At 42.6% G+C, this 26,814-nt stretch overlaps 3 protein-coding genes across 5 annotated transcripts; 1 reads left to right on the top strand and 2 right to left on the bottom strand.

The window, feature by feature from the left end:
- The first annotated feature begins 7,568 nt into the window (after positions 1–7,568).
- Positions 7,569–13,139, top strand: LOC120659318 (F-box/LRR-repeat protein At3g03360-like). Of its 3 annotated transcripts, none has more exons than XM_039937409.1 (6): positions 7,575–8,418; positions 9,199–9,254; positions 10,132–10,377; positions 11,357–12,031; positions 12,130–12,273; positions 12,662–13,139. In XM_039937409.1, the coding sequence occupies exons 1-6, from the start codon at positions 8,370–8,372 to the stop codon at positions 13,049–13,051; spliced, it is 1,560 nt and encodes a 519-aa protein (XP_039793343.1). In that variant the 5' UTR covers positions 7,575–8,369; the 3' UTR covers positions 13,052–13,139. The 3 variants fall into 3 exon arrangements, with proteins under 3 accessions (XP_039793344.1, XP_039793343.1, XP_039793345.1); XM_039937411.1 differs by having other exon boundaries at positions 7,577–8,418; positions 10,196–10,377; XM_039937410.1 differs by lacking the exon at positions 12,130–12,273 and having other exon boundaries at positions 7,569–8,418; positions 12,662–13,101.
- A 440-nt stretch (positions 13,140–13,579) lies between these two features.
- On the bottom strand, positions 13,580–17,675 carry LOC120659319. The gene is made up of 6 exons (XM_039937412.1): positions 16,899–17,675; positions 16,662–16,782; positions 16,400–16,481; positions 15,824–15,862; positions 15,639–15,735; positions 13,580–14,221 (listed from the first exon to the last, which is right to left on the bottom strand). The coding sequence occupies exons 1-6, from the start codon at positions 17,128–17,130 to the stop codon at positions 14,214–14,216; spliced, it is 579 nt and encodes a 192-aa protein (XP_039793346.1). The 5' UTR covers positions 17,131–17,675; the 3' UTR covers positions 13,580–14,213.
- Positions 17,676–18,618: 943 nt separating this feature from the next.
- LOC120659317 (sec1 family domain-containing protein MIP3-like) lies at positions 18,619–24,942 on the bottom strand. Its single transcript, XM_039937408.1, has 8 exons — positions 24,781–24,942; positions 24,529–24,670; positions 24,049–24,192; positions 23,145–23,297; positions 22,126–22,635; positions 20,483–22,021; positions 20,326–20,394; positions 18,619–19,503 (listed from the first exon to the last, which is right to left on the bottom strand). Exons 2-8 carry the CDS (start codon positions 24,574–24,576, stop codon positions 19,387–19,389), a joined length of 2,580 nt encoding a protein of 859 aa, XP_039793342.1. The 5' UTR covers positions 24,577–24,670; positions 24,781–24,942; the 3' UTR covers positions 18,619–19,386.
- Positions 24,943–26,814: the final 1,872 nt, after the last annotated feature.

Below are 26,814 nucleotides of genomic sequence, written 5' to 3'. Positions count from 1 at the left end.
CGCCGATCTGAAGCCCCTGAAGGTTGGAGGCGGACGAACAGGAGGTCTGTTAGCCGGAGGAAGAAGATGAAGTTTGGTTTTGGGCCGGTGGCCAACGAACTAGTCAAGACTGCCCATTTATTTTTTTGGCCCACCAAGGGTTCGCGCACTGAATGAAGTCCAGGGGGCCTGGCCTGCCTTGCCTATCGCCCCTCCCCTCGCGGAATCGCCCCTCCTCTCCGTCCGCCCGACAACCGACACCGCCCCAGTCGGCCAGGAGCAAGGAACCGTCGCCGCCGCTGCCCCGCCCCTCACAACTTCGTCCCCTCAGCGGCCCCTCCTGTGCCTGGCTGTCGTACCTCCATCCGTTCGCCGCCCCTATGATATATGTGCTGTGCACTCGCCTCGCCGTCGTTCGCTCAGTCTGATTCACGGAGGGCTGGCTGGAGGAGGCGGAAGAGCAAGCGGACGGCGTCAGTGGTATGGAACCCCCTACTGGGCGTGGCTGGGACATGTAGCAGCGTCGGCAGCAACAACTAATGGTGGAGAGGAACATCCAGCAGCCGCCGGTGTCGTGTGAGTCTGCCCCACCTAAATTTTCCCGCGAGCTCCGCCACTGCGTGCATGCATGCAATGCAAGAGTAAATGGACCTGAACGTGCATGCATGCAATGCAAGTGAACAGTGCCAGGAGGAGGAGGGCGGGACCTCCGCCTGCCGGATCGCGGCCGTGGCAGCGTGAACTATTTAAGAGCATGATGCTCGCTCCACCGCCCACCCAGCAGCTTGCCGCAGCGGCGGCCATGCATGCAGCCGGCCGGCGCCGGCCAGGAACGTGGATCCGGCCGGCCCCCACCCACCGGCAGCGCTGCAGGCGGCGGCAGGCAGCGGCAGAAGACGGCGAGCGGAGCAGGACAAGCGCAAGCCGCCGCGGCGTACGTGCTCAGCTCCGATCCACCCGCGCCGATCGATCACCCACCCCGCGTGGCCGCAGTTAATTGGCGTCCAGCGGCAGCGCCAGCGGCCGCAGCATTTGCTTTATTTGTTGCCCCGCCTTGTTCGGTAGCGGCGGCCATGGCGAATCTCTTCGTCTCGCGCCCGCCCGGCCGCATGCCGATCACCAGCCGCCCGGCCGCATGCCGATCACCAGCCGCCCGGCCGGCCCGATCGTCGATCGATCGATCGCCACCGTCCACAACACAACTAACAGCCCCGGCCGGCCGGATTCATGAAGCACACTGGAGACTGGACGTACATGATAGATGTACGTCGTCGATCGTCTAGCTAGCTGCACTGCACGCGCAGATCGTCTAGCTGCACTGCACGTGCTACTCAAAGATTCTGTGAGGGTCTGGTTTTGAATTCGATCAAATCATGGAGAGAAAACCCTCAAGTTAATTTTCAAACCAAAATCTTTTCCATTTTATTTGCCGTGTATGGTTGCTCTCTTATATATATAGCCTCCGAAACATGCATATTAATTGATATTTTGCTCTTATATATAATAGGTAACATAGAACCAATGTCGGTGAGATCTTTTGTGTCAATTAATAAGTATGAAAGGAATCACCCCTTGTCGGCTTGTTTTGGTGGCTACATGGTCAGATCAGATATACAAGTCCGTTATCGTTATTATTAGGACATCGCGACAAGTCTCCATAATCATATTTTGATTAGCAATATATATAAGGAGAGTATTATTGTTATTTTTATAATGAATCTAGTAATGCTAATGTTGTCTATTATCAACCTACACAAAAATTTATATATTTATGGTCGACTTATTAGGATAACAACAACCCTGGATGGAATATGTATTATAATGCTGGATTGTGAGAGACAGATAACCACAATGGCTAATTTGGTGCCATTCAAGGTTATATATGGATAGGGAGGATTTGAATTCTAGAAAACACTAATATTTAATAGGAGCCCATGAATAAAGGAATTTTGGTGGGTACTTCATGTAGTCGGATATATAAATCTGTTAGGACATCGACACAGTCTCAAAGATTGCACTTTTACTAGACATATCTATAATAGTAAAGACATAAAATTTATAAGCCAACCTTCCATTCAGCATCACATGGTTGTTTTCCCAGGATCCAAAAATTTGATATTTTGCTCTTATATTGTAGAGGTGGCTATAGCTGTGGCAATACATGTCAATGAGAGGCCTTTTGTGGTGGTTAACTATTTGAAGATTCACCAAAAAATTGAATCAACAATAATAGGACCTAGCAACACATATAGGGTGAGTATGTTAAGCTCAAATAAGGACATTGAGGGGGCATATCTCACCAAATGGTAGGGGCGAAGCCAGCCGAAAATAGGAACGGGTCTTTCCTATCGCACGCTAGGGTCTTTGCCTATGAAAAACAGTAACAAACAATAATGTGCACTGAACTTTAACAAATTTATCGGGGTCCGCTGACCCCAATAACAACATGCAGCTCCACCACTGCCAAATGGAGTCACTTAAGTTGATGTGGTGTGTATAATAATGTTAGATTTCGGGAGGCTGATTGCCACGAATCCAATAGTGTCGCTCCACCAGTGGCTTGAAAATGTGGTAATATGGGGGACAAACAAACATGCAACGCTATATGGATCAACAAGATGGTGCGCACGAGCGATGATGAGGGACACGGCTTTGGGATAACTAGATCTAAGATACTTGTGGAAGGGCAACCAAACTCTACAGGAGTAAGAAGCATTATTCACCATGGGGCCGGGGTTCATATTATCCTCCCATACATAACAAAAAAGGTTTTTGGTGACAAAACAAGAAAAATCCTTAAACCATCATGTGTGAGAGATGCACCTGTTCGTATTTGTAGCGATAATTTCTGAATCATAGTAAATTACATTTACATTGATGTAAAAAATGGGAGAACTTTTGTTCTTTTGTCGGGAAACTTTAAGGAGAGCTCTTCAGTATTGAGAGACACTTGTTTAATTTGCACATCCCTAATGCTTCTGTGCTTCACCGTACCCTTTCATAGGGAGTTCCACTCTTTCACAATATTCAGGCACTAATCACTAATCAGTAGGTATTATCTATGATCCAACCCCTTAGCCCGTTAGGTAGCCTTGCTTTAAACATATTGGTGCGTGACATATATTATATATATGTAGATACCAGGTATTAATTATTATACTTGAAAAAATGACTGCACATACATGCATATACCAATTGTCACCTATCTTTGTACTTGACCATTACATTGCTGTGGAAAATCGCGCATGTTGAAGCTGAGTTTCCTAGCTACGTGCCAAGTACAAAATGGTAGGGAAAAAGACAAGATTCTCATCAATCGCTTTACCTATCATTTTTAAACAAACGAGGAAGCTGTAGCTAGAAAAGGCCGTGCCCTGTGTGGCATGGCATGCACTGCACGGCGATCTCTCTCAGCTAGCATTACAGTAATATTGGGGCCGGCCGGCCGGGTTTACCATTAGTCACCAAGAGAAAAGGGTTGGCCGCAGTGCTCATCCTTGTCATAACTCGTGACCTTTCCGTTGGTATCTAGGGTTTAGATTTCCTTTGCGGAGGATCATGCATGGTTTATGACTGCTTGGCATGATTCCTCCCTAACCACATCATGTCAGTAAAAAAGACAGGTGATGAATAGATATCATGCATATCGAGCAGCGCCTGCTTGACCCACAACATACAGTTTGGTCCACACCCCATCCACACAGGCACAGGGGAATCCTACTTGCTGCCAAAGCCAAGCACTGGGAGACAAAGCCCAGTCCAGGGAGGACAGCACTGCATTGCAAGGGACCGGCCGGGGAAAAAGAGAGAGAGAGAGAGATTGCACGCAAGCGTCCACACAAAAAGCTCAGCTCGAGGAGGAGGAGGAGTTGTTCTTGCATTGTTGCATTGGTAGGTGCGTGCTAACTGTACACTTGCATTCAATTTAATTCGTTCCGCGATGCGCGTCGTGGATGCACGCAGGCCATCGCGCAGATGCGAACAAGCACAAAGATTTCGCACCCCCCACTGCACGCAGCTAGCTAGCTGCTGCTATAAGCAACAAGCAGCAGCAAGGACGAAGGGAAAGGCCTCCTGACAGAGTGTCATGTCGCCGGCCGGCCGGCGACTAGCGCCCCGGCAGCCTCTAGGGTTTCCGCATCTGCGTGCAGCTATGCGCTTGTCCCTGCCCGCGGCATGCATATCTCTCATGTAATGACGCGCGCGGGTGGACGGGGAAGGGAGCACAGCTCGATCCAGCTAGCTAGCCGCTAGGGTTTGGTGCGAGAGCTGAGTGGTGAGGAGGTGGCCGCTACCCGGCCGCTAGTGTGTGTGGCCATGCTTGCTTTGTGCATCAGCCGCAAAAGCGAGTGCGTCAGGGATTAGCTAGTTAGGGCACATTCGTCAAGGACCTGATGACCTCTCATCACCATGGGGTCCGGAGGGCCTATATATTTGTTCTTGCCAAGCACCTTCAACCTCGCTCACTCGCTCCATCTTCTTATTCCTACCGTTTTCCCTCGCTCCGATTATTCCATTGCTAGCTGATTATTCAGATGTGCATGTGTGTGTCTGTGCGAGAGAGGATCTTCTATCTTGCAGGCGGCGTCAATGGAGATGATGAGCTTTGTCTTGTCAGCTGGGCATGTGCCGATGGAGCTGGTGCATGAGCCAGTAATGGCGGCAGGCAGGAGAGAAGGAGGTGAAAACTAGGGAATATGCCTGGCTCCCTGTATGCCAATCGCACGGCTACCACCTGGATCGGAGATTATTGATGATCGATCGATCGGTGGCCGCTGCGGCTGGCGTGCGAGGTGCCAAGCATGGCCCTCATCTCTCTCTCTCTCTCTCTCTCTCTCTCTCTCTCTCTCTCTCTCTCTCTCTCTCTCTCTCTAACATTTCTCTTTGCTCATCCTAGTCAGGTAGTCGTACGACCCATGCATTCGCATAGGCTAGGCTCACACATGCTTTTTTTAGCACTACATTCAAGCTCAAATTAACCACTCCTTTTAGTATTTTAGTTCATATGCAGAATTGTATTCCGTTCATGGTGGGTTCAAAGCCATTGGGGTTTCATAGTTTTCTCTAACATAGCGCACAATCTTTTGCGATGAATTAGAAATCATTGTCACTGAGGGTATTATGTTGATATGGCTATCTTTTATCATCATATGAGGTATTCATGATATATATATATACGGAATTATTTGAATTCAACATTGATCAAATACAATTTTGACCTGCGATAACTATTACTGAGCAACTTACTTTCATTTATCCAATTTCTTATGTACTCCTATCAGCTATGATTCAAGTGCTTTGAACCCTGAAGTTCAAATAGTCGTTGTCTTGCACATATAATTGCATTTCATAAAAAAAGATTGTACTTAGCTTCCACCATTTCAAATTACAGGTCATTTTGTTTTTTCTAGATCCATTATTTTCGCTATGCATCTTGATATCCCTATATCTAGATTCATAGCAAAAACTATGCATTTAGAAAAACCAAAACAACCTATAATTTGGAATAGATGGAGTGGTACCTATTTAATATTAACCTATATGTGTTCTTAATTTCTTTCTGCAAAATTCCAATTCATGATTCATGTGTATCTATATTCATATCCCAGTAATTATATACCTTTTTGCCCCTTTTATAAGCTTATATTTGCTCGAAGAGGCGTATAATAATTAAGACGTTTGCTTCTCATATACATATATATGTAGTATTGTATTGGAAAGCTGTCATATAGATGCGTCTAAATGTCTACTGATGTTTATGAGTATGCAGCTAGCCCTTAGTTTGAGTCTTCCATAATAAAAAAATAATGTACTTATGCAGTGGCTTTATTCTTTTATAAAAAATCTCAATCATGTTGCTCATGAGTTCGCCAACTTGCAAATTAAAAGCGAGCAAGATAAACAGAATTGTAGCGTTTGCATTGTCCACTGTGTATATATTGAGCAATTCTATTTAGTTTGATTAAGGATGTGATGTAGTTGTGTACTGTTTAAAGTGACGAACTTAGCTCTCTTTTCCCTTAAAAATATTAATAAGATGTTTTTGGACTCGTATCACACAATGCTGCTAGTTTTCTTCAAATGTACCTTGTTTATAGCTGAGAACACCTTTGTTATAATCAATGCATGCATACAGGCAGTGTTGTATTGTAGCTTCTTTTTTTGAGCGTATGTTGTATTGTAGCTGAGTAATTGCCAGCAGCCGGAGGGTCTAGTGCTGGAGCTTTTTGCAAAACAAGGATGGAATTTTAGAAGGAGAGTGGCATACAAGTTGTTCCGCTTCCTGTTATGTTCTAAACTTAAAACTCAAGGTTTCTAGCTGATGCTAGAGCAGTCTGCATACATCATCTTTGTTTGTTAGGCTGTAGTCTCTCATTTGTGAGAGGTTGAGGCCGGATTTTCCTTAATCTAAAAAAACTTCCTCCGTCCCAAATTCTTAGTTGTTATGGCTTTTCTATATATATTAGTTTTACTATGCAACTAGACATAATATGGTGCATAGTAAAAACTACACATTTAGAAAAACCAAAATGATTAATAACTTGGGACGGAAGGAGTACATGAGAGAGGATTCGCTGCCAGCCTACCTGCCTACCTAGGTCTCGTCGAGAGGCCGCAGATGTGTGTGCCGGCAGCGTTCTTGCGCAGCGAGAGAAAGGCACTGCACTTTGTAGGAGTAGCGAGTGTACCCAATGGCCAATGTTGAAAAAAATCATGTCATTTCTAGGTGCTATAGTAACCATCAACTAATTATATATTAATATATCTCATTAGATTCGTCTTGCAGTTTAACTTAATTAGTCTTCTGCAATTATTTTTGTAATCAAACTTTATTTTGTACTGCTAAATTGCAAGATATTTTTGATGTGACATGGGCTAAAATTTTAGCCCTTGGACCTACTAATGGTTCACGCAGTGAAAATTTAAATAATTGAAGCCAGTTCAGGAGACTATTGAAGATAAGAGGCATTATTTTTGTCATACTCCCTTTGTAAAAAAACAAGTCACCCCATGATTCAAAATTTGTCCAAAAAATAAATAATTTTACCCTATTTGGTAGGTGCATGTGTATGCAACAATTAATTAGTGCCAAACATGTTTAATAAATAGAAACAAACAAGGTCATTTACCTCCCTATTAATCTTTCATAAATTTTCTAGAATGCTTTGTTTCTTAGGACGGAGGGAGCAATAGTTTCTAATAAGAAAAACCCAGGAAAGAAATTATTATGATTTTTTAAATTGTTAAAAATTTGATGGGGACTAAGAGGTAGGCAGCCTCCACGCTCAGAATTAAGAAGGAACCAGAGCTCGTACTCGGTGCCCTTTCAAATCGTTGAAGATGCTCTTCTCTACCGTCGTCAGCGCGCTGTGCAATGTTGCCTACTTCTGTTTTCCATACGACGAAAAAATAACAAAGGGAAGCTAAAAAATTCAACGGAAAAACGATCTAGATCATCAAACGGGACGGCTAGGCAAACCCAGGCGTTTAGTTCTCAAAAAAATTTGTTACCTGTCACATCAAATTTTTGAACACATGCATGGAACATTAAATGCAGTTAAAAAAAATAACTAATTACACAGTCTAACTAATTAGCACGAGCTGAATTTTTTAAACCTAATTAATCCATAATTGATATTATTTGCCAAATAACAACGAAATATGCTACAATATTAAAATTTAATTTTTTTCACCAACTAAACACACCCCCAATTCGTCTGCCGGAATGGGAACAGTACGAATTACTGCAATTATTTTTATTAATTGTTTTCTCAGGAGAACCGTAGTGCTGCAGGTGCGCAAGCAGCTCGCCCAGGTTGATCTTAACGATGCAACCTAGATGTCTCACCGGGTGCTGAGACCGTGCGTGCATGGGAAGACGTGTGAGTGTGCGTTAGTATAGCATGTTTCGAGACTACTCGAATAGATTCATTTGTGTTAAATCTGATTTAGCGTCCACGTCTAACCTCTTATATGATAGGCTAATGCTCCTGGCTATAAAAAATAGTTTTTCAGTTTTTGGAAGGAGACCGTAAAAATGGGATTACAAATATTAGTCTTTGCAGTTTTACTATTGAACCTATATTTTATAGACACTGATGATCCCACAGTGTCACTGAGAATGGCAAATTCACGAGTGATCAATGTTTGCAATTTTAATATTGCAATTTTTTCTAACTTTTGCGGCATGTGTTGTACTTGCACTTGCTTAGTTGCTTTCTAGTACTGTAATGGAAAGGCAGAGCACCTGCTTCGAAAAAAATGAATTTCAGACGGAGATGAAGCCAGCCAAACCGCTTCTTTGAAATGACCATCGAGCCCCAAGCCGATAAGAACAAAAAGCCTGACTCCTCTCTCTCTCGGCCGCGCCGGCGAACGGGCCGCCCGAGATGAGCTCCAGTTCGCCGCCCGGGCACCCGTCGCACCCGGAATCAGCAGGTGATCTTATTCTTACCCGCACTTCTCCATTGTTTGCAGATGTGCATCATAGGATTACGGCTTCACGAACTGGAAGTAGAGGTGCCCTTAGAGCTTAGGGTCTGCCAATAGTTTAAGCGAGACAGAAGATTGGTCTAATCTAAACAGGGCAATGCTCCGTACTCGAAGAGGGATGCAGGGGGAGGAGGGGGGGGGGGGTGATTTTACTTCTATTGAAGCAACATTTTTGGGATAGAGATAGGACGCACAGTAGACAAATTCTTTTTTTTAAAAAAAACTTTTTGAGTAACCAGAAACCATATCACAATCTAGTTCATATGCATTACAATTTTCTTGTTCGGGAACTATAGTGGGTTCCAGTTGAGCTTTGAGATAACATTTATATGGGAATGGAACTTATTCAGTAAGCTGCTGATAGAATGTATCCTCATAAATCATAATGCCATTTCGTTCAAAAAAATAAATCATAATGACATTTTTGTGGGAATTTAACTAAACAGAATCTGTGAAGGATCGATTTCCATTTCCATTCCCAAATTTAGTGAAGTACGGCAGCTCCTACTCAGAAAGCAGCAGCGTGCATTCCTAGTACTTTGCATCAGTGGTTCAACATAAAAACAATGAGCTCTTGTTTATATTTTGCAGGTAGAGAAGTAGAGGGGAAACTCCTTAATTGCAGTTTTCCCCCCCTCCTATCACGAACCTTAACATGAACAGCTAGAACACAACTGAGTCACCTAACTGTGCAGCTCAGCATTTGTAATTTTTACTTTTCTACAGATGACTGCATTCCACTAGAGAAGAGGACATGGCGTAATGTCAAGAAACATGCACAGGTAATTCTGTTTTTTTTTCATTTTTCAGCATAGCTTAAAGACGTGCATTTCAATCATTCCAACAAAAAGCACATTTAATTTTACTATTATTGAATAGAAACAATTATATCTTTCGGATAACCTTTTGCTATACTACAGTAGTTATATCTTGAAGAAGGAATTCCTTCATGGTCCTTTTGCTACCATGGAAAGAACAATTGTGCTAATTTGTGGTTGAAAATGATGCTTTAAATCATATTTGTAGTTCAGTTTCAACTCAGGCTTTATGTAGAAACAATGCTCGAGTTGAGGATCTCAGTAGGATATGGCGAGGATTAGAAAATTCAACTGTCGAGCTAATTTTTGGTTGAAAGTGATGCTTTAAATCATATTTACAGCTCAGTTTCATCGCAGGCTTTATGTAGAAATAATCCTAGATTCGATGATGTTAGTAGGATATGGTGAGGTCGGAAAATTCAACTGTTAGGTTAATCAGATTCTTCAAAGGATTATTGCTCTATGGGAAAACTTAATACTTGAATATAGTGTAGTTTTCCTCAATAAAACTGTGCATTGATATAATCGCAACAAATTTAATGCAATAGAAGCATAGTACAACAAAGGTGATGGTAGTTTCTTTCAACATACAAAGGTTACCAGTGGCATTAGGCTGTTTAGTTTGACACCCACGGATGCCAAATTCTGTTTACTGTGGCCAGGTTTGACTGTGGCTTGAACTGTGCCAAATTCTGCAACAAAAAAATTATTTCGTGTCCAAATAGACATTCTAGTTAATGCACATGTTAAGAAACATGTGCTTTCTTCTGCAAAGAAAATAAAAGGAGAAACATTCATTTGCTAAAATGACTTAATACCTCTGATTCTATTTTTCCTACAGAATTCTGATAGGATCAGCACACTCCCAGATGATATTTTGATCAAAATACTTTCGCTAATGACAGTAAGGGAGGCTGCAAGGACTGATGTTCTTTCCCCAAGATGGAGACACCTCTGGGAAAACATCGACCATCTCATCCTTGATATGGATACTTTTGGGATGCAAGTGCCAGCAAATTCAGATTATCATGGAAATCCTGATTTCTTGAATTCAGAGGCTACAAAGTTTGTGAATAAAGTAATTGGGGTTCTGAGCAGGGGCGGCGCTAGGGGTGTGCCCCTGTATGCCAAGGCATACCCAAGATTTAGAGAAAAATACAAATAAGTATTCATAGATGTATACTATCCTATACAACATATGGGCTCAATTCACCAGTCCAAAGCCTAGCAAAGCAAAAAGCCCAATCCATCCCTCTTATCTCTTGCTTGTGTCTCGCCCCGAGCGCCAGGCGCCGAGCCCCCGTCCGTCCCCCCCCCCCCCCCCGCCCCGACCGCCGAGCCCCCGTCCGTCCCCCCCCCCCGCCCCGACCTCTCGGCGCCGCCGTCCGCGCACCGGCTCCTCCTAGCCCGGCCCCAGTGCGCCTCCGCCTGTCCGGCGGCGGGGGCAGCCGGGCAGGCCCCTCGCCGCGACGCCGCCCCAGCAGGCAGCAGCAGCGAGAAGGGGGGGCACTAGCCGGCCGGCGGGCCAGCGGCCAGCGGCGTCGACGAGTACCGCTCCTGTGCTCCACCCTCCCTGCACCCTCGGCCCTTCAATTCAAGCAAGCCAGCAACTCAGCAGGGTAAAGGTAAGATGAACACCCTAGATCCACATCCATCCACTTATCAGTGTAGTATTCAAGATTTCCTCCGTCCCGTCTGATCCTGTCGCTGCTGCCTGCCTGTTGATTCCCCTCATCCCCTGCCGCCCGCCCCTGTTAATCGACGCTCGCCGCCAGGCTCACGTCCTACTCCTGCGACTGCGAGTCGCGTCGCGTCCTCCCCGGCCCCCGCCCAACGTCTGGCATCCGGCGAGGCGGCGACCTGCCCAAGTCCAACTCCGGCCGACCACCAGCCCCCTGCGGCTCCCAGCACGAAGGAGCCAGCCACCGGCGGCTTGCGGCCAGGTGCAGCCGGCGCCGCCGCAGTGGCCGACAGGACGTGCGGCGCCCCTTTTGTAGCACAGCAGCAGCCAGTGGCGGAGCCAGAAATTTGGCATACCTAGCCGCAAATTCCTGGCTCCGCCACTGGTTCTGAGACACCATAAATGTAACAGAATCAAGAAATTCGAGGTTAAGTTCCCATTATCCTCAGTCCATGCTTCAGAGCTAGATCGCTGGGTTGCATTTGCAGCGACATCCGGTTCAGAAATGGTTAACTTTATCCTTTCCAACTATAATGGCATGGTGCGGTTGGACACACAGCATGCAAAGCGATACTTGTTCCCTTTGGAGCATTATGTTGATTTGGGAGGCTGCCAATTGCGCTATATATTTCTATCCACATGCAGTTTTAAAACAGTGCCTGCAAACCTCATTGGATTCCCTTATCTGGTTTCCCTGAGACTCGACTTTGTGAAAGTGGTTGATGAGGTTCTTCAGAGTATTATATCCAGCTGTCGTGCTCTCCGTCAGTTATATCTGGGAAGATGTCATAAGTTGATCAATCTGAGAACTTCTCATGCAGAACTGTTGGCCTTAGGAGTTCATAACTGCAGGAGATTATTAAGTATCAGTATTCATGCTGAAAAGCTCAAGCATTTCTCATACATGGGTAATAAGGTCGTCAACATTGAGTATGAATGTGCACCAGTTCTTTGTGAACTTAATGCTCTTTTTCTGCATGGTGGTGAGTTCCCTTTAGAATGCATAGGTGTATGCCCTGAACTCAAAACACTGAGGTTGCAGTTCCCCTCTCGTTTACAGGTATGTAACAAACCATCACTTAGTGATGTAACGTTTTTAGAAGTTGTTGCTAAACTTATCCCCACTTTCTATGTGTTTCCTTTTCGGGCTATATTTAGGTATCTCGTATACTACATCTCAGTGGAAGATTCACCAGTTTGAAGGAAATTATGTTGTGTATCTTGACATCTTGGAAAAAGAGCATCCGTTTTGTCCCTTATCTGCTTAAAGCGGCCCGTTTAGTAGAAAGACTGGAGCTTGAGGTATATAATTTGTGCATGCTAGTCTTCAGGGTTAAAAGAAGCAGATTTAGGGATTTTCCTGGTCCCTGACAGTTGCTCCCATAACTGAATGGTTACTGTTTATATTTGATTTCTTACCCAAGTTTACTTTGGATTATTGTCTGCAAATTTGAGCTTTAAAAAAATATCTGGCCTTCCTTGAATCATACCGAAACAACCAATATAAAAGGTGCAGTAAGGGGAAGTTTGAACCCTGCTAGGTGCTACACAGAGATACATTGCCCTTATTTACCTTTTACGCAACTAGTAAACACTATATCATATTCTACAGTGGATGTGTTTTCAAGCACGCAGTGTAGTCATTATTTGTTAGCCTTGAACTATCTCATATTGCTTTGCTTATTTACAGGTCCATGGCAGCCTGCGTCCACCAAAAATGCTGAAGATTAGATGGCCCAAGAATTTTACACCTACAAGGCTCCACACAATTAGGATTGGAGGCTTTAGTGGGGAATCTGAAATGGTGCAACTTGTATTCTTTCTGTTAAGTTGGTCACCTATGTTGAAGACACTAACAATTGACACACATCCACGCAACTACGTTGGCTACAACAAATGGAAGAGGGAGGAGTCTGAAGATGATGCAAGGAGTAATTATGCAAGGGACAACTACGTTGGCTACAGCAAATGGAAGAGGGAGGAGTCTGAAGATGATGCAAGGAGTAATTATGCAAGGGACGTGGTGTCAACTCACTTGGCCCCTAATGTTCCATGTACCGTGAAGCTCACTATTATGTGACTGTTGTGCTATTGATAAGAATGTCACGGTCGTTACCAATTATGTATGAAGTAGGGCATTTTGAGCATGTTATGGGAAACCAGTTTGCAATGACTTTGGTACTAGCCGCAATTAGTGAAGAACTAGAAATGGTCGCGGCGTTGTCGCGTATGACCAGTGTGTGGACTATATTTTGCACGTATGTTTGTAGTTGGTGCGAACTTTAATTCGTGCATATAATATTTATTGTTTCAGATTTTCAGACTGCTCTCATCATTTGTAATCTTTTATGTTTACTGATTGCATGATTTCTGATAGGGCAACTTCAGGTGTTACAACCATGCTTGGTATATTTAAGAGTATTGAGAAAGCATGATTCTCCATGGTGTCATCATTCTGAGTAGACCACAAAATCCTACTTCAAGCAGAGTGTTTCAGAAATGTTAACCATATGTATGATGGAATAGATCAAATGGTTGAAATACAGAAATATTATATTTGTGATAGGATTCATTGCAAGGAAAAAAATGTTGATACCATATACGAAAATGAGACAAATCAAGCTTTGTAAACTAATTTCAATTGTAGAAATATCTCCTGAATGCTTGTATCTTGACAAATATGTCGAAGATATATCTTGGTGACATACGTCCAATATAATTAATAAGATAAATAGCATGATCTACATATGATTGATCATTGCTGTTTTTATGGCATATTCTACTTGTATCCATCACCCATCAAATTCAAATGTGAAATCGACCTTACAAAGTGGAACTTTCATGATCGAATGGGTAATCTGCTCAGGCAACTCCTCTCATCCTTCTCAGCAATCATCTGTATGTACAGGAAGGTAGAAGCTTCTGCATACATATGTCGAGCAAGCTGTTAGCGAAAGAATCTTGGATATTGTTGATTCGATAATCTGGCTCCATGTAGAGTCAACGGATAGGCAATATAATGAGCAGAATTAAGGACTGCTTGGTTTCAGTCTTCAGGCTTGCCATTTCCTGCTCAAAACAGCATCCTAGGGACCGAAAGTGGTGAGAGATGCTGCAGTAGAAATAAATGCAATCAGAGATTCATACCACATGTTTCACTGGCTTGAGATCAGACGAATTGCAGTTGATCACAAGAGTAATGATCACAGCTGGAGGGTGAACAGAGTATGCTGTAGATGTAATCAGTTACCTGAAATAAATGTAGCCAAATATACTGAGATCTGTAGTTCTTTCATAAGAGTGGAAACAAATAGGTAAGATGTATGCCAAGTTTACCTACTTACACAATGTTTGAAGGTCCACAACAGTGGGCATACTACTATATATAGCTTACGCTTATTGCACATCTCTCAAGTAAATTGTGAAATCAAGATGACTGAGTCCATAATTTAGACATATATTATTTCAAATAGCTAGGGGATCAGAATAACCAACTTGAACGAAAGAACAGTAAATGAAGTCTCCACCGAAATTTCAGTATAGTCAAGCATGCAACATTAAAAGCTGAAACTGACAATTATGGCAATCTGGCGCACAGAACCCAATAATAGCAGTAAAACTTGTAAAAACTCAGAATTATTTTGCTGTCCATTGTCTTGCAAGTGATGCTTCAAGTGATAGATGCAAATGTGGGGGATCAATGCATTAAATTCCTAGTAGTTAGAAGATAGGAGAACATCAAAACAATCGGACTGAAGCCAGGGTATGGTGCACATCTCATGCTTCCCAAAGAACTATTTTGGGTGGATAGCAATACCTGTAGGAGATGATAGAACAGAAAGAGAAGCGTCCACGCAGCAGACATTCAGAACATAACAGCAATGAATAACAGACAATCAGACTGAAGCATGATTGGACCTGTAGCTTAGCTAAGTTTATATGGAATGGTGTCGGAAAATGTATATGAAGCAAGTTTTACCATGGATGTCAAATTTGGTAGCTCCACAAGAGCACCTAGCCATGGCACAGGTTAAATCGTATTCTCAAGCACTACAGGTGAAATTGGCCTATATTTTTGCTTAAAGTTCATCACTTCTCTACCAATCAGGACTCAATCAGATCAAGAACTTCTTTTTTTTTGCTTTTTGCAGAATAATCATAAATTCACAGAAACCGCGGAGACTATCACAGATCCAATGTTAGGAACAGTATCTAAAGGCATAAACGTCAGTTTAGAGACTCAAACCCAACTACAAAGAAAACATTAGCCATCCATTTCCATCTCTACTCATTCACTGGGAAGGCAAAGCGAACCTTCGCATCACATCTGCAAACAATGACACTGTACAGCAAAGGTTCACCAGATTTGGCCAAACCATGGTAGAAGTTTTCTCTATTCAGTGAACTAATCTTTGGTGCCCACTGCCTCTGGAAGCTTGTCTGTCGGAGGCCTGTCTGCGCCTCACCTTGAGTATTGTCACCACCGTCTTGCAGCAGCCGCCGCTCTCTTGGCTCTCTCCGATGCTTCTTCCTCAGACAGTATCCACCAGCAACAATCAGATTCAACAATACAAGAGTTGGTAGAGAGACAGTAAGTGGATACACATTTACTAAATACTACATAGTAACAAGGGTACTTCTGAGGTCTGATAATCTATTAGCATTACCATTGTTTTGATCTCGTGGTGGGGATCCCCAGACATCGCTCCAAGACCTGCCTGTGTCTGAATTCTCTTGGTTCACCATCCGTGTTCTGACTTTTTTCTGAAAAAATAATGCAGATTTAGATTTGAAACATTTATATTTTTTCTTTTAAAAACCATTGCATAAGGTGAGTGCAACCGAACAGTACCAAGACTTTTGCTTGCCTCTTTTCCCAACGAGCCCTTGCCTACCACATATAGAAAACATATCAATATAAGTTGACTTTTAACAACAGCACAGATAGGCAGTGTTTAGGTCCAGAAGAAATTATGCTACTGATACAATTGCACTTCGGTAACCTCGATATTGAATGTATGGCATGAACAGATTACTTTGAATCTTTCCATACAGAGCAATTATGTTAATTTGCATCCATGACCGAAGAAAATGGAATCTTATGAGCATGCCATGGAGTAAATTAGGTAAAGCAGATAAAATTTACATGAATAAAGATATAATTACCATTTGAAAAACATCGACCGAAGCTCCCATACCAGCAAGCATCAAACCAACTTGCTCACATTTGAAATTCCAATTACTGTACTGCTAGAAGAATTCCGGATAATACCAGCAGATAATTCTTCTAAGTTCATAACTACTCAATGCAGTATGAGTGCTTATATAGAAATGCAAATTAATCGGACTTGCTTCAGAGTCAACCACGACAGTAAAACTATAAAGGTCACACAGAATCAAAGTTCTTTCTAATAGAAAGTTTACTTACATTCACCCTCTCTACTCCGCGCATCTCATTCTCAAGGAGTGACAGTTGTGCTGCAGAAGTCCAGTGGATACAGTTGACAGGACTGAAAATGGAAATAGAAATTGGGCACAAAAAACATTAGCATCTGAAGAACTGGAAACACATTAGCAGCATATTCACTAATTCGTTCTGAAACCTTGAATATCTTGCAAGAACCGTTGCCCTAATGCTGTGGAAACTACAAGAAGTAACAACTGAATAGATTCAAGCACTTAAGTCTCACCAACTATCAATGGCATCCTGGATTTGTTCAGTACTACCCGACTGGGAGTAGACCCTTGACCTCCCAAAATCTTCCTCAATTTGAAAGACGTTAGGGCAGATATTGGCACAGGTTTTACATCCTGCAGCGGTGCATCCACATAAATAAATGAATCGTGGTACTCATGAACCAAAAGAGAAACTTCTATTCACAGCAGAGCTATCAATATACCAATGCGGTAAACTCAGCTGGCCGCACGTCGGCATGCTCCTTGCCGCTGCCCCACTTGTGCGGCATGAGCGCCACAGCCTCGCCGGCGGAGTGGCGGACACCGTCCGTGGCATGTGAGGTGCTGCTGTTGGGGACGCGCTCCCCCGCCAGCCGCTTGCCATGCCCAGGTGTGTTTATAAGGATGGGACTTTGCTGAAGCTCTGTGTACAATTGTACATAGGATGTACATTTCGTCAAACAGGTAGTGAGCACCGGCCATGGCAAAAATCAGGAGCAGAGGGACGTCTTTCTTGTAGAGGTAGCTGCAGCCCTGATCCAAAGAAACGGCCGGTGGCCAGCCAGCCGGAGCCAGAGCGCAGGGCGCGAGCTGGCGCGGCGCTGTGCCCCCAGCGGCCGCGGTGCTAGGCCAGGGCTTGGCCGGCGGGCAGGTGGATGGCGAGCCGCGGCCAGGTGCGGCAGCCGCCGGTGGCGCAAGAGCACGGCCGAGGCCACGCGAGGCGGAGGTACCACGTGGTTGATGGAGGCCCGCCGGCTCGACGCGGCGGCCAGCTGGACACGCCCTGAGCACGGATGCGCGCGGCAGATCTGCCGGCGGCCGAGGTGGCTTGTGGGGCGCACGGCGGCGGCCGGTCAGCGGGGCTTGCGGCGGCGTTCGCTGCGGCCGAGATCTGTGCGCGCTGCCGTGCTGGCCTGCGCTCCTCCGCTCCCGCTGTCCCTCCGCGTGCTCGCTCTCTCGGTCCGGTGAGCTCGGGCCGGCGGCGGGCGAGGCCTCGCGGCGCGCGGCCGGCGGCGGCCCGCATGCGGGGCGTGTGGCCGCGGCCGATTCGTGGGGCGCGCGGCGGTGGCCGGTGGGTGGTGGCGTGGACTGCGGGTTGATTTCAAAAACTTTAGGGGATTATTCGAAAAAAGTTTTGAGAGAGGGGAGTGGACGGCGGGTTGTATTCCGAAGAAGTTTGAGGACTTTTATGCAAAATTACTGGAAAACGCGAGATCTGGGCCGTCCGCCCGGCCGATCCGACGGCCGGGAGAAGCTGGCGATGTGGCCTGCTTCTCAGGCCTTGGAATTGGCCGCGAATCGTAGGGTAGACAGACATATTGTAGTAGTAAACTGAGCTCTGTAGTTTGGGATCCTGTAGCCGGTAGTTTCCTTTAATTTGTGATGTGGATATCTCTTCGTGGATGGATTACTGTTGTGCTGAAGTGTTTCTTAGTGAAACTAATGTGGGAAATGTCCCCCTGTGTACAGCTACTATGCATACGCGAGGCTCTTTCTTCTGTGTACTGGTTGGTACTGTTCATACACAGTGCTCTTTTTGTGGCAGTAGTGTATCAAGCCACTGAGCTAGTGAAATGCAAAGAACACATGCTTTTGTGCATGGTCTGGCAGGATACATATTTCACGTACTTAATCTGTCATTATATTCAAAAGTGGCCATTAATATGTTCTACATATTATACATCACTTGGATTCACATTTGGCAGACTTCTTTCCAAGATTCAGAATAAAATCCAGTGAATAAAAAAAAAGGATATTGAGAACGAGAACGGTTCTGGTGGTTGGCCACTGCGCTACCTCAGGTGACAGGTCGAACCGGCAAACAATAAGGCCACAGCCACAGGAAAGCAATGCGGTGCGGCCGGTTCCGGTAAACGTGAGATCTAATTGAGGGCATGAGGTATATGGTTGGTGTATGTGCATAAACATATACTGTAGCTGTACCTATATGAGAGGCGTAAAGAAAAGATATTTTAGATGAATTTTCACTATAGGAATGTTTAGAGTTCTCCAGTGCAGTAAATCTCCAAAATTTCCTTATCACAAATATACAATGTACACTGACTTTACATGCTGGTTACTGTACTAGTAAGCACATCTTTGGAAGCAAAACAACTTCTCATAAGCATTAGCACGTTCTGATGTCCATGCTAATTCTGAGTGTATATATAGTTAGCAGGTTAATTCAGACTTCTCTTTTGTTTGCCATCTCTTGACGTTCTAAGATAGAAGCATGCTGGCCACTGACCCCACAAGATTTATATATTTGTTTGCCATCTCTTGACGTTCTAAGATAGAAGCATGCTGGCCACTGACCCCACAAGATTTATATATTTGTTTGCCATCTCTTGACGTTCTAAGATAGAAGCATGCTGGCCACTGACCCCATAAGATTTATATACTTTTGTATAGCTTCCAGCAATGTGTGCATTTTCGGATGATCACTGCAAAGACCATTATTGCCGGTGCTGCAAACCTATGAAGAATAGTACATCTTGCAGATTATGACAAAGGGTCAGCAAGGACCGTTTATGAATTGCTGACTGCTTGCATTGCTCCTGGTAGTATTAACAACACACTCTTCATAGTCTGAACATTCTGCTCCACCAGACATTAAAATTTCTGAAAAATGCACTGGGTCAATAATCTGGGTTATTTGGGCCTCTTCTTCAAATGCCTTGTACACTACCCCGTGATGTCAGAACCCAATACAATTAAGCCTCGAGCATGAAGGCAAACTTATGAGCCCAACATCAACTCAAACATGTCATCTGGAGTGAGAAGGGTGGTACCGCCAAGAACAAGCTCCACATCTGGTCTGCTGCTCTCTGAAATTGCCTTCATAACTTCCCGCACCTTGCATAAAAGAGGCCATTTGATTTGGTAAGGCACTGATTACCATCTTGTTTGATATAATGTTATTACTGTATGACATACCACGTTCTACATTTCAGAAGATAGAACTACAAGTCTCGGAGTTTTGGAGATTGTATGTTGAAAAATGAAAAAATAACCTAGCATGTGCTTTTCAAACTGCAGTAATTAAAACTTACTATTATAGAACCAGATTTTGTACTGTGAAAAAGTAGAAAATATATTCAAGGTAAAAAGAATGGCTATACTAGCTCAGATTCAAAATATATGTCATTTAGGATATTGACACAGTCTACAAGGTCAAACTTTGAATAGCACTTTCTATAAAAATGTCATTTCAAAGAAAGGAAGTTAAAGTTTTGAAAGTACTTTTCATGGAGAGTCTAGTATTATCTTGCGTTGTCAATCTATGTAATTTTTTATATACTGATGGCCAAACACACAAATCAAAATCAAAAAGTTTGAACGAAAAGATTCCTGAAACGAAATATGTATTTTGAATTAGAGGGTAAGTAAGGTGTGCTTCCTTTCCTTCATACTAAGACAAACTCACTATATCAAGAAAAAGTACATTATGCTATCACATCTGATGAATTAACTAAAGTATGATTCTTCATAGAAGCACAAATGACAATGATAAAGATATTCGATTCCATCTATTTAAAAGCTAGTGATGGGTTCATACAGTTTGCAATAGAGACCAAATATTCATGTAAACAATAAACAGACTGGGAGAAAACATAGGACTTAAATCATGATCATGACAGGATCAAATAATGGAAACCAAAGAAAATGGATCCATACCTCCACAGTATTGATACCCCCCACAACAAAAATGATAAGCACACTTTGATCACCAAAACTTGGTTTGGACTGCAAATGGAACACTAGTTAGAAAAGGAAAATAAAAGATAAACAAAGAGATAACCACAAGCAAGTAAAAAGTAACTAAGAAACTCACCTGTCCAAGTCCAAATCTCCCTAATCCACTCTTGAATAAACGACCAACGGCTGATGAATGGTATTCGAGGCCAGGTATATCGTACCTTGACAACAGAGCTAATAGCAATTTATAAAGCAAGCCTTTCCTTGAGTAGCTATCAGTTTCGAATCTACTTAATGCCGCTAGGCCTTCTCCAAGAGCATGGTTTCTTAACCTCATACTAGACAATTTGTGAAAGAATTTGAAAAGTTGATCAACCCTATCTCGGACTTCCAACTTAAGTTGCATTTCCCCATAAGCTTCCTCCTTTTGGTCATCGGCATTATCATTGTCATCCCAGTTACCCCATTCATCATCAAAATCATCTGTATTGGATGCTGGCCCAGTAGAATCCTTATTATTTATCTCAACATCTTTGGATTTTGCTTTAGCTTCAAGTTCATTATCCAGGCCATGAAGGAATCGTAGCTTCACCGATGATGGTCGCTCAAGGATAGAGTCTACCACGACATCTTTAAGAGACCGCTCATCTTCCCAAGAGAAGGGACCACCAGCTATAGATGTAGGAAAATTCTCACCAGCCAAGATATACCCAATAATTGTTAGAAGTAATACATCCTGAAAACTAAGTAATCCGTGTGAAGACTCCATTGTAGTAGCTTGTTTGTGAGAGTCCACTGAAGTGCTAGTGTTGATGAAATCACGAAGCTCACTAGCAAGACTTTGAGTCGTCTCTGCAGATGTTACACTTAATATTCTCTCAGCACTAGTAAAAGCATCCCAGTGAGAACTTTGAGGCTCCTGGAGAGTCATTTCAGCAGCTAGAGCTAACTGGATAACGCCTCGGTTTCTTAACAGTGACATCTGGTCTCGTGAGAGTATTTGCACCATAGAATGAATCTCTGAAACAGAAGAGGCTCCTTGTCGACCTTTAGATGCAGAGGATAGTTTCTCATGCTGAAGAGCTTCGATAAGCCATTTCTTAATCAGCATTAACCCATCTTTTGCTCCTCTATCTAATAATGCTTCTAAGTAGCGTACTCCAGCATAATTCGATAGGAGTGAACCATTTAGAGTGCCAAGTTCACTGCCAAGTCTGTCATCGTGTGCTTTTTCAGAATAATCAGGTAGCCAGGTAACTTCAGAGTCAACTTCAGCAGAGTTCCATCCAGACATAAATGATATGATACCTTCAGACACCATACTGGTCCTACTCTTAGGTTCTTCCTTCTTAAAAACTGTCTCAAAAGGAACCTTTATATCTAGTGGGACACGTCTAACAGCAGCGTGAGAATGCTTGCTTGGAGTCTGTGTATTTTTCGCCATAGAATATGATGATGACATCCTTCCCTTGCGTGGCAATGAGGACAGCATCCTATCAAGAAATGAGTCACCATGGAAGCAAGGAGTTAGGAGATCAAGAGTACGATCAATGATTAATAGACCAGCAGATCTCTTATTACGACCAACATCATATAAACTTGACATATCCATCATCAGCTTCCCAATGATCTTTGATGTATCACCAAGTGAAAATATATCGAGCTTTAGATCCATCTGAAGACATTTTGTAATGAAGAGTGGCAATCAACAAAGGCTCAAATCCCTAAAAAATAGAAAATGTCACTAGCAAGCAGCATTTCCTATGAGATAAATTGTACCTTATTGGCCAAATGATACAAGAACTGAGCAGTCAATGTCACTCCTGGAGGCACTTCATCACTGTCGAAAGGTTTACCAGTAGATATGGAGGGTAGACCAGGACCAAGGGAATCTCCATGCTCATTCGACAAGCATGAGTCAGCAATTATGCCCTCAGAAGGCAAGACAAAGGCCCTTGAGGAAATAGGAGAGAAAATCATTGGGAAGTGAGACACAGTTACAGACAACTTTTTTCTGCTAGCTTCTAACTGGCCTAAGTCTCCATCAAACAAATTCCTTTTCGTTGGGCTGGATTCAGAATTCGATCCATAATGGACCCCAGAACCCCATTCAGAATCCTTATCAACATCTGAGGTGAAATCACTCCCTGTGTAACTAATACTATCTTTATGTTTATTTGATTTCTCACACTTTTTAAAAAGCTCCTCATGGTCCTGAACGAGTAATGTCTCGTACTCCTGGAAAGCATCTGGCCCAAGTGGAGAATCAACATATGCTGAATGACCAATCTGCAATAAGTATTCGCAAAAAGATTCAAAAGGTCCGCTTGGACAAATTTAGGATACTATTGATATTGCTTCGAAGTGCTCTAACAAAGCAAGATAAATAACAGTAGCAACATATAAATGTACACAATTTTTTCTAAGTAATACAGAAGTTACTGTGGAATTCAGAGGAAAAACCATCAGCTAAAGATGCTCTATCAGTACTCATCAGCTATACAAAACACGAGGACCTCAGGCTAACTAACACTATATAATTAAATAACAAGTAGGAACTACAGTAGCAACTACAGATTATGTATATTAGGAGGGAAATCAAACATCGCAAATGGTTTTACTGTGGATTTTGTTGTATTTGAAAATAAATAAGTAGGAAGTTCAGAGCCAACCAAAGGTATTTTAGGTAATTTTATATCAACAGAGTTTTAGTGGAAGGAAAAACATTAGCAAGCAGGATTCTGAAGCGCTTAAAGGCAATCCACAAGGAACCACATAGTCTTGCAACGGGGAAGCACCTCGGAAATAGCTGTCAGCACCGTACAATGTGAAACAGTCCCATGGTTGCCCAGGCATCGCAGAATATATCGATGAGCATCACTAAGAAGACGGGATGTAAGCACTACAATCTTCCTTACTGGATGAGAAAATGTTGAGTGCCAGTCAGCAACCTGCAAAGCACAAGATACACCACACAATCAGGTAAAGAGTAGAAGAACAGAACATTTATGAAGGTTATTAGGCCTGGCACTTCCAATCCATCATAAAATAAAAGTACTGAAAAAACAGATATATTAATTATACAAAAACTCAAGGTGCTGTAAGCCCAATAGCAATAGGCAGTATTTAACAAGAACATGAAAGGAGAAACTCGAAGTCCATCAAGCTAGAATAAAACACCATTTGCTTATAGTGCATCATTGTCTTCCAACTCGATATTGAGAAAGTATTTCAATAACAGTGTAGTTAAAAACATGTTTTTTGTCTAAAAAAACATGTTCTTCTAAAAAAATCTGCTCTGCATAAATAACATCGAGAAAATAGGCACAGAGCAATAGAATACACAAAATCATCAAAAAACCATAACCATAAACCATTCTGTCATGCAACCAGCGGAGAGTATTGCATCTCCCTCCCTCTCCCTCTCTAGAATCCTAAAGTGTGCAAGTCACAGCTCCTGATGATAGAAATTAACGTGATACTGCATCCCTACTAAGGATCAAGTTTGCCATGATTAGAATAACCTGTAATCTAATAATGAATGTGTCCTGATCTTTATCATTTCATTTGTATTGTAGACATGCATTTACTTGTTTGAGCTTGGATGGACCAAATATGTTTCATTCAGTTCGGCACTCGCATTTAAGCATACTTCACTTACTGCAAGTTATGACTGGTAGCAAGATAGTAAAGGAATCTCACAGCATCAAGAGGTGACGCGTTCTCCAAGCTGCACACAGCACGAGCACCGAGCTCAAGAAGCAGAGGAAACGCTCCTATGAACTGAAAGGCCTCCAGAGTGCCTGCATCAACATACACTATTGCATCCGCAATCTCATCTCCAATCTGCGACCACAGTAAATAAATACACTTAATGCTTCAAAGCGGAAAAGATGATAGTTTGGCACTCACAAGCTATCATTGGAAAATAATACATGTTCCAGTCCAGGATGTAAAAAAAAAAAGATGGTTCTTTTAACAGGTTAATTGCTCCAATCAGGCACATTTATCAGATAATCGCTGCACAGCGCGAGCTCGCATGACTAGGTGTCACAGCAAAGTCGTGGGAACCGCACGGATTCCACGCGACAGTAGCTGAAACTTGGTGCTGCAGCGTACGAGAAAAATTGGGGCAAACAAGCATAGACCCGGAATCAGGACGAAGTGGCGAAGAGATCCGACCTGGCATATGGAGTCGCGGCAGGAGGCAATCAGATCCACGGACCCCATCGCGCCCTCCGAGGAGGCGGGGGATGAGTAAGCGGCGCCCTAAGCCGGATCGGAACGAGGATGGCGAGGAGGCAGGGGTGGACCCAGTATAGAACTGGCAAATAAGAAAACGAGGTTTATAGCAGGTAAATACAAATAGAAAACATCAGGGTTTTGGGTGTTCGATTTCGCACAGCAGGAAGGGAAGGGCATAGGCGGTCATACCTGTCGGATGTTCGCCGCCGGCGAAGACCTGGCCACGGGTGGCCGTAGCCGCTCGCCCTGCCGTCGCCGCTGGGGAAGAAAGGCCGAGAGTGGAGCGGAAAAAAAAAGAGGAAAGGAGCGGGGAGGAACGCGCGCTCGGGGCCGTCCTGGGCCGGGACCCGGAAGGCAGCGCAGGGATCAATTTCTTTCTCCGAAAAAAAAAACAGTCTGTTTTACCTTGTGATGAATCCGAGTCTCTTCCTAGATAATGAAGATAATGAAACGGTCTTTGTGGACTTGTCGGACTCGCAATATTGGACACAACTTCCATAAGCGGTTTGAGGCTGAGGTGGTAGCAGTTTTCTTTTTTTCTTTATATTTATTTTGGTTTGAATTTTTAAAATTATAATAATTTTAAATATATATATAATATATAAAATCTAATTTTGCTGACTCCACGTAAGTATATCTATTCCGTGAATATATGATATCGTATACTTAACTATAAAATTTTTGTTGTAGTTTTATATATATTTTTTCTGTAATTAATTCATAGCCACAGTTTTCATTGTTCAATTATGATGAAATTTTTATAGCTGTCTAATCATTATATGCTTGAGCCGTAGTAAAACAATCATTCTCATTGGATCATATATGACTAAATTATAGATTTATCCATAGATTTGCCTAGATTTATCTATAGATTTATCTATTGATTAATCTAGGTTTATAGATAAATCTATAGCTCATCCATACATGAATCAATAAGCATAAAATTTTTACTACAGACAATTAGTCCACCATAATTAAATGACGGAAACTGTAGTTATAAATTAATTAAAAAAACTATATGTAAAGCTATAACAAAAAAAATATATTAAAGTATATCATATCATATGTTCACTGCATAGATCTACTCATGCGTTGGATCCAACAAAATTGGATTTTCCATTTTATGATTTATTTGTGATTTACTATAATTTTTCAAAAATTCGACAAAAATAAATTAAAAAAAAAAGAAAAATCGTTGTCATTTTAGCCTCAAACCGCTAAGGTCGGTCATATATTCGAACAGTTTCATTGTCTAGGGAAGAAATTTGAATTCGTCTCAGAGGGATAAAAAGAACTTTTCCTTTTTCTATTGGCGGTGCGTTTTAATCGGAGAAAAATGGCCCAAAACTTTAACCCAGCCTGTTACTACAATTGTACTAGTAAGTGATTATAGTACTCAACATCGTGTTGCTGTTAAATGACTTGCCTAACCTATAGAATTGTGAATTATGAGAGTTTGTTCATTCATCGATTTAAATTGGGTACTTTCAGATATTTTTATCTTAATTTTTTTCTAGCTGTTGATCAAGGAAAAATATTTATAAAAATTAAATTAAATTAGTATTCGGTCCTACAGTTTTGGTACTTGGTTTCACATTTTGGAAGTACCAGGTACTTTATTCTATTTATTCTAAATACTTCTAGGTACTTCCTACCTTCATCACCGTAGAATCTTATTAGATGAATTTTTTTTTCAATCATTGTAAAATTTATCAATATGTAAAGCTAGTGTAACATTACTAAAAAGTGAAAACTAGTACATAATCTAACACTCCACAGATAATAATTTTTTTAAAAAAAAGGACATCGAAAATAACTTAAGAGTGAGCTAAATAATAACTTGAGAAGTTCTTTCCAAGGTTGGCGTTTTTGTATTTCACACAAACAATGCAAGCAGAGAAAGAGAGAGAGATTGTGAAATGACCATCCAGCTCCCGGCCACTATCAGGGTTAACCAAATCGGTGGGAACCGGTCCGGTTTGACCGGTTACTGGTCAAACCGGTCCGGCCCGGTTTCGGTTTGGACCGGTACCAAACCGGCCAAATTCAAAATTTGAATTTGAATTAAAAAATGAAAAATTCCTAAAAATACTTCAAGGTGCAACGAATCTAATGGTGTCAAATTGTCTCAAAAATTCGTCCATTTAGTATAATTTGCGGGCATATGAAATTAAATCAAAAAAGAAAAAAAATAGGCCGGCCCATTAAGGCCCATCGCATATG

The sequence above is a fragment of the Panicum virgatum genome, chromosome 2N, assembly GCF_016808335.1.
Source record: "Panicum virgatum strain AP13 chromosome 2N, P.virgatum_v5, whole genome shotgun sequence".
NCBI lineage: Eukaryota > Viridiplantae > Streptophyta > Magnoliopsida > Poales > Poaceae > Panicum > Panicum virgatum.
Note: the sequence above shows the minus strand (reverse complement) of the source record. Positions and strands in the feature narration are given on the sequence as shown.

Coding starts and splice junctions, on each gene's coding strand:
- LOC120659318 (XM_039937409.1), top strand. CDS start 8,370: ATGAGCTCCAGTTCGCCGCCCGGGCACCCGTCGCACCCGGAATCAGCA. Junction 8,419..9,198: donor GTCGCACCCGGAATCAGCAG/GTGATCTTATTC, acceptor ACTTTTCTACAG/ATGACTGCATTCCACTAGAG. Junction 12,032..12,129: donor AGTTCCCCTCTCGTTTACAG/GTATGTAACAAA, acceptor GGCTATATTTAG/GTATCTCGTATACTACATCT.
- LOC120659319 (XM_039937412.1), bottom strand. CDS start 17,130: ATGGCCGGTGCTCACTACCTGTTTGACGAAATGTACATCCTATGTACA. Junction 16,783..16,898: donor GCGGCAAGGAGCATGCCGAC/GTGCGGCCAGCT, acceptor GCACCGCTGCAG/GATGTAAAACCTGTGCCAAT. Junction 15,736..15,823: donor AGAGGCAAGCAAAAGTCTTG/GTACTGTTCGGT, acceptor TTATTTTTTCAG/AAAAAAGTCAGAACACGGAT.
- LOC120659317 (XM_039937408.1), bottom strand. CDS start 24,576: ATGGGGTCCGTGGATCTGATTGCCTCCTGCCGCGACTCCATATGCCAG. Junction 24,193..24,528: donor GCCGCGACTCCATATGCCAG/GTCGGATCTCTT, acceptor CTGTGGTCGCAG/ATTGGAGATGAGATTGCGGA. Junction 22,022..22,125: donor TGTATCATTTGGCCAATAAG/GTACAATTTATC, acceptor AAATGTCTTCAG/ATGGATCTAAAGCTCGATAT.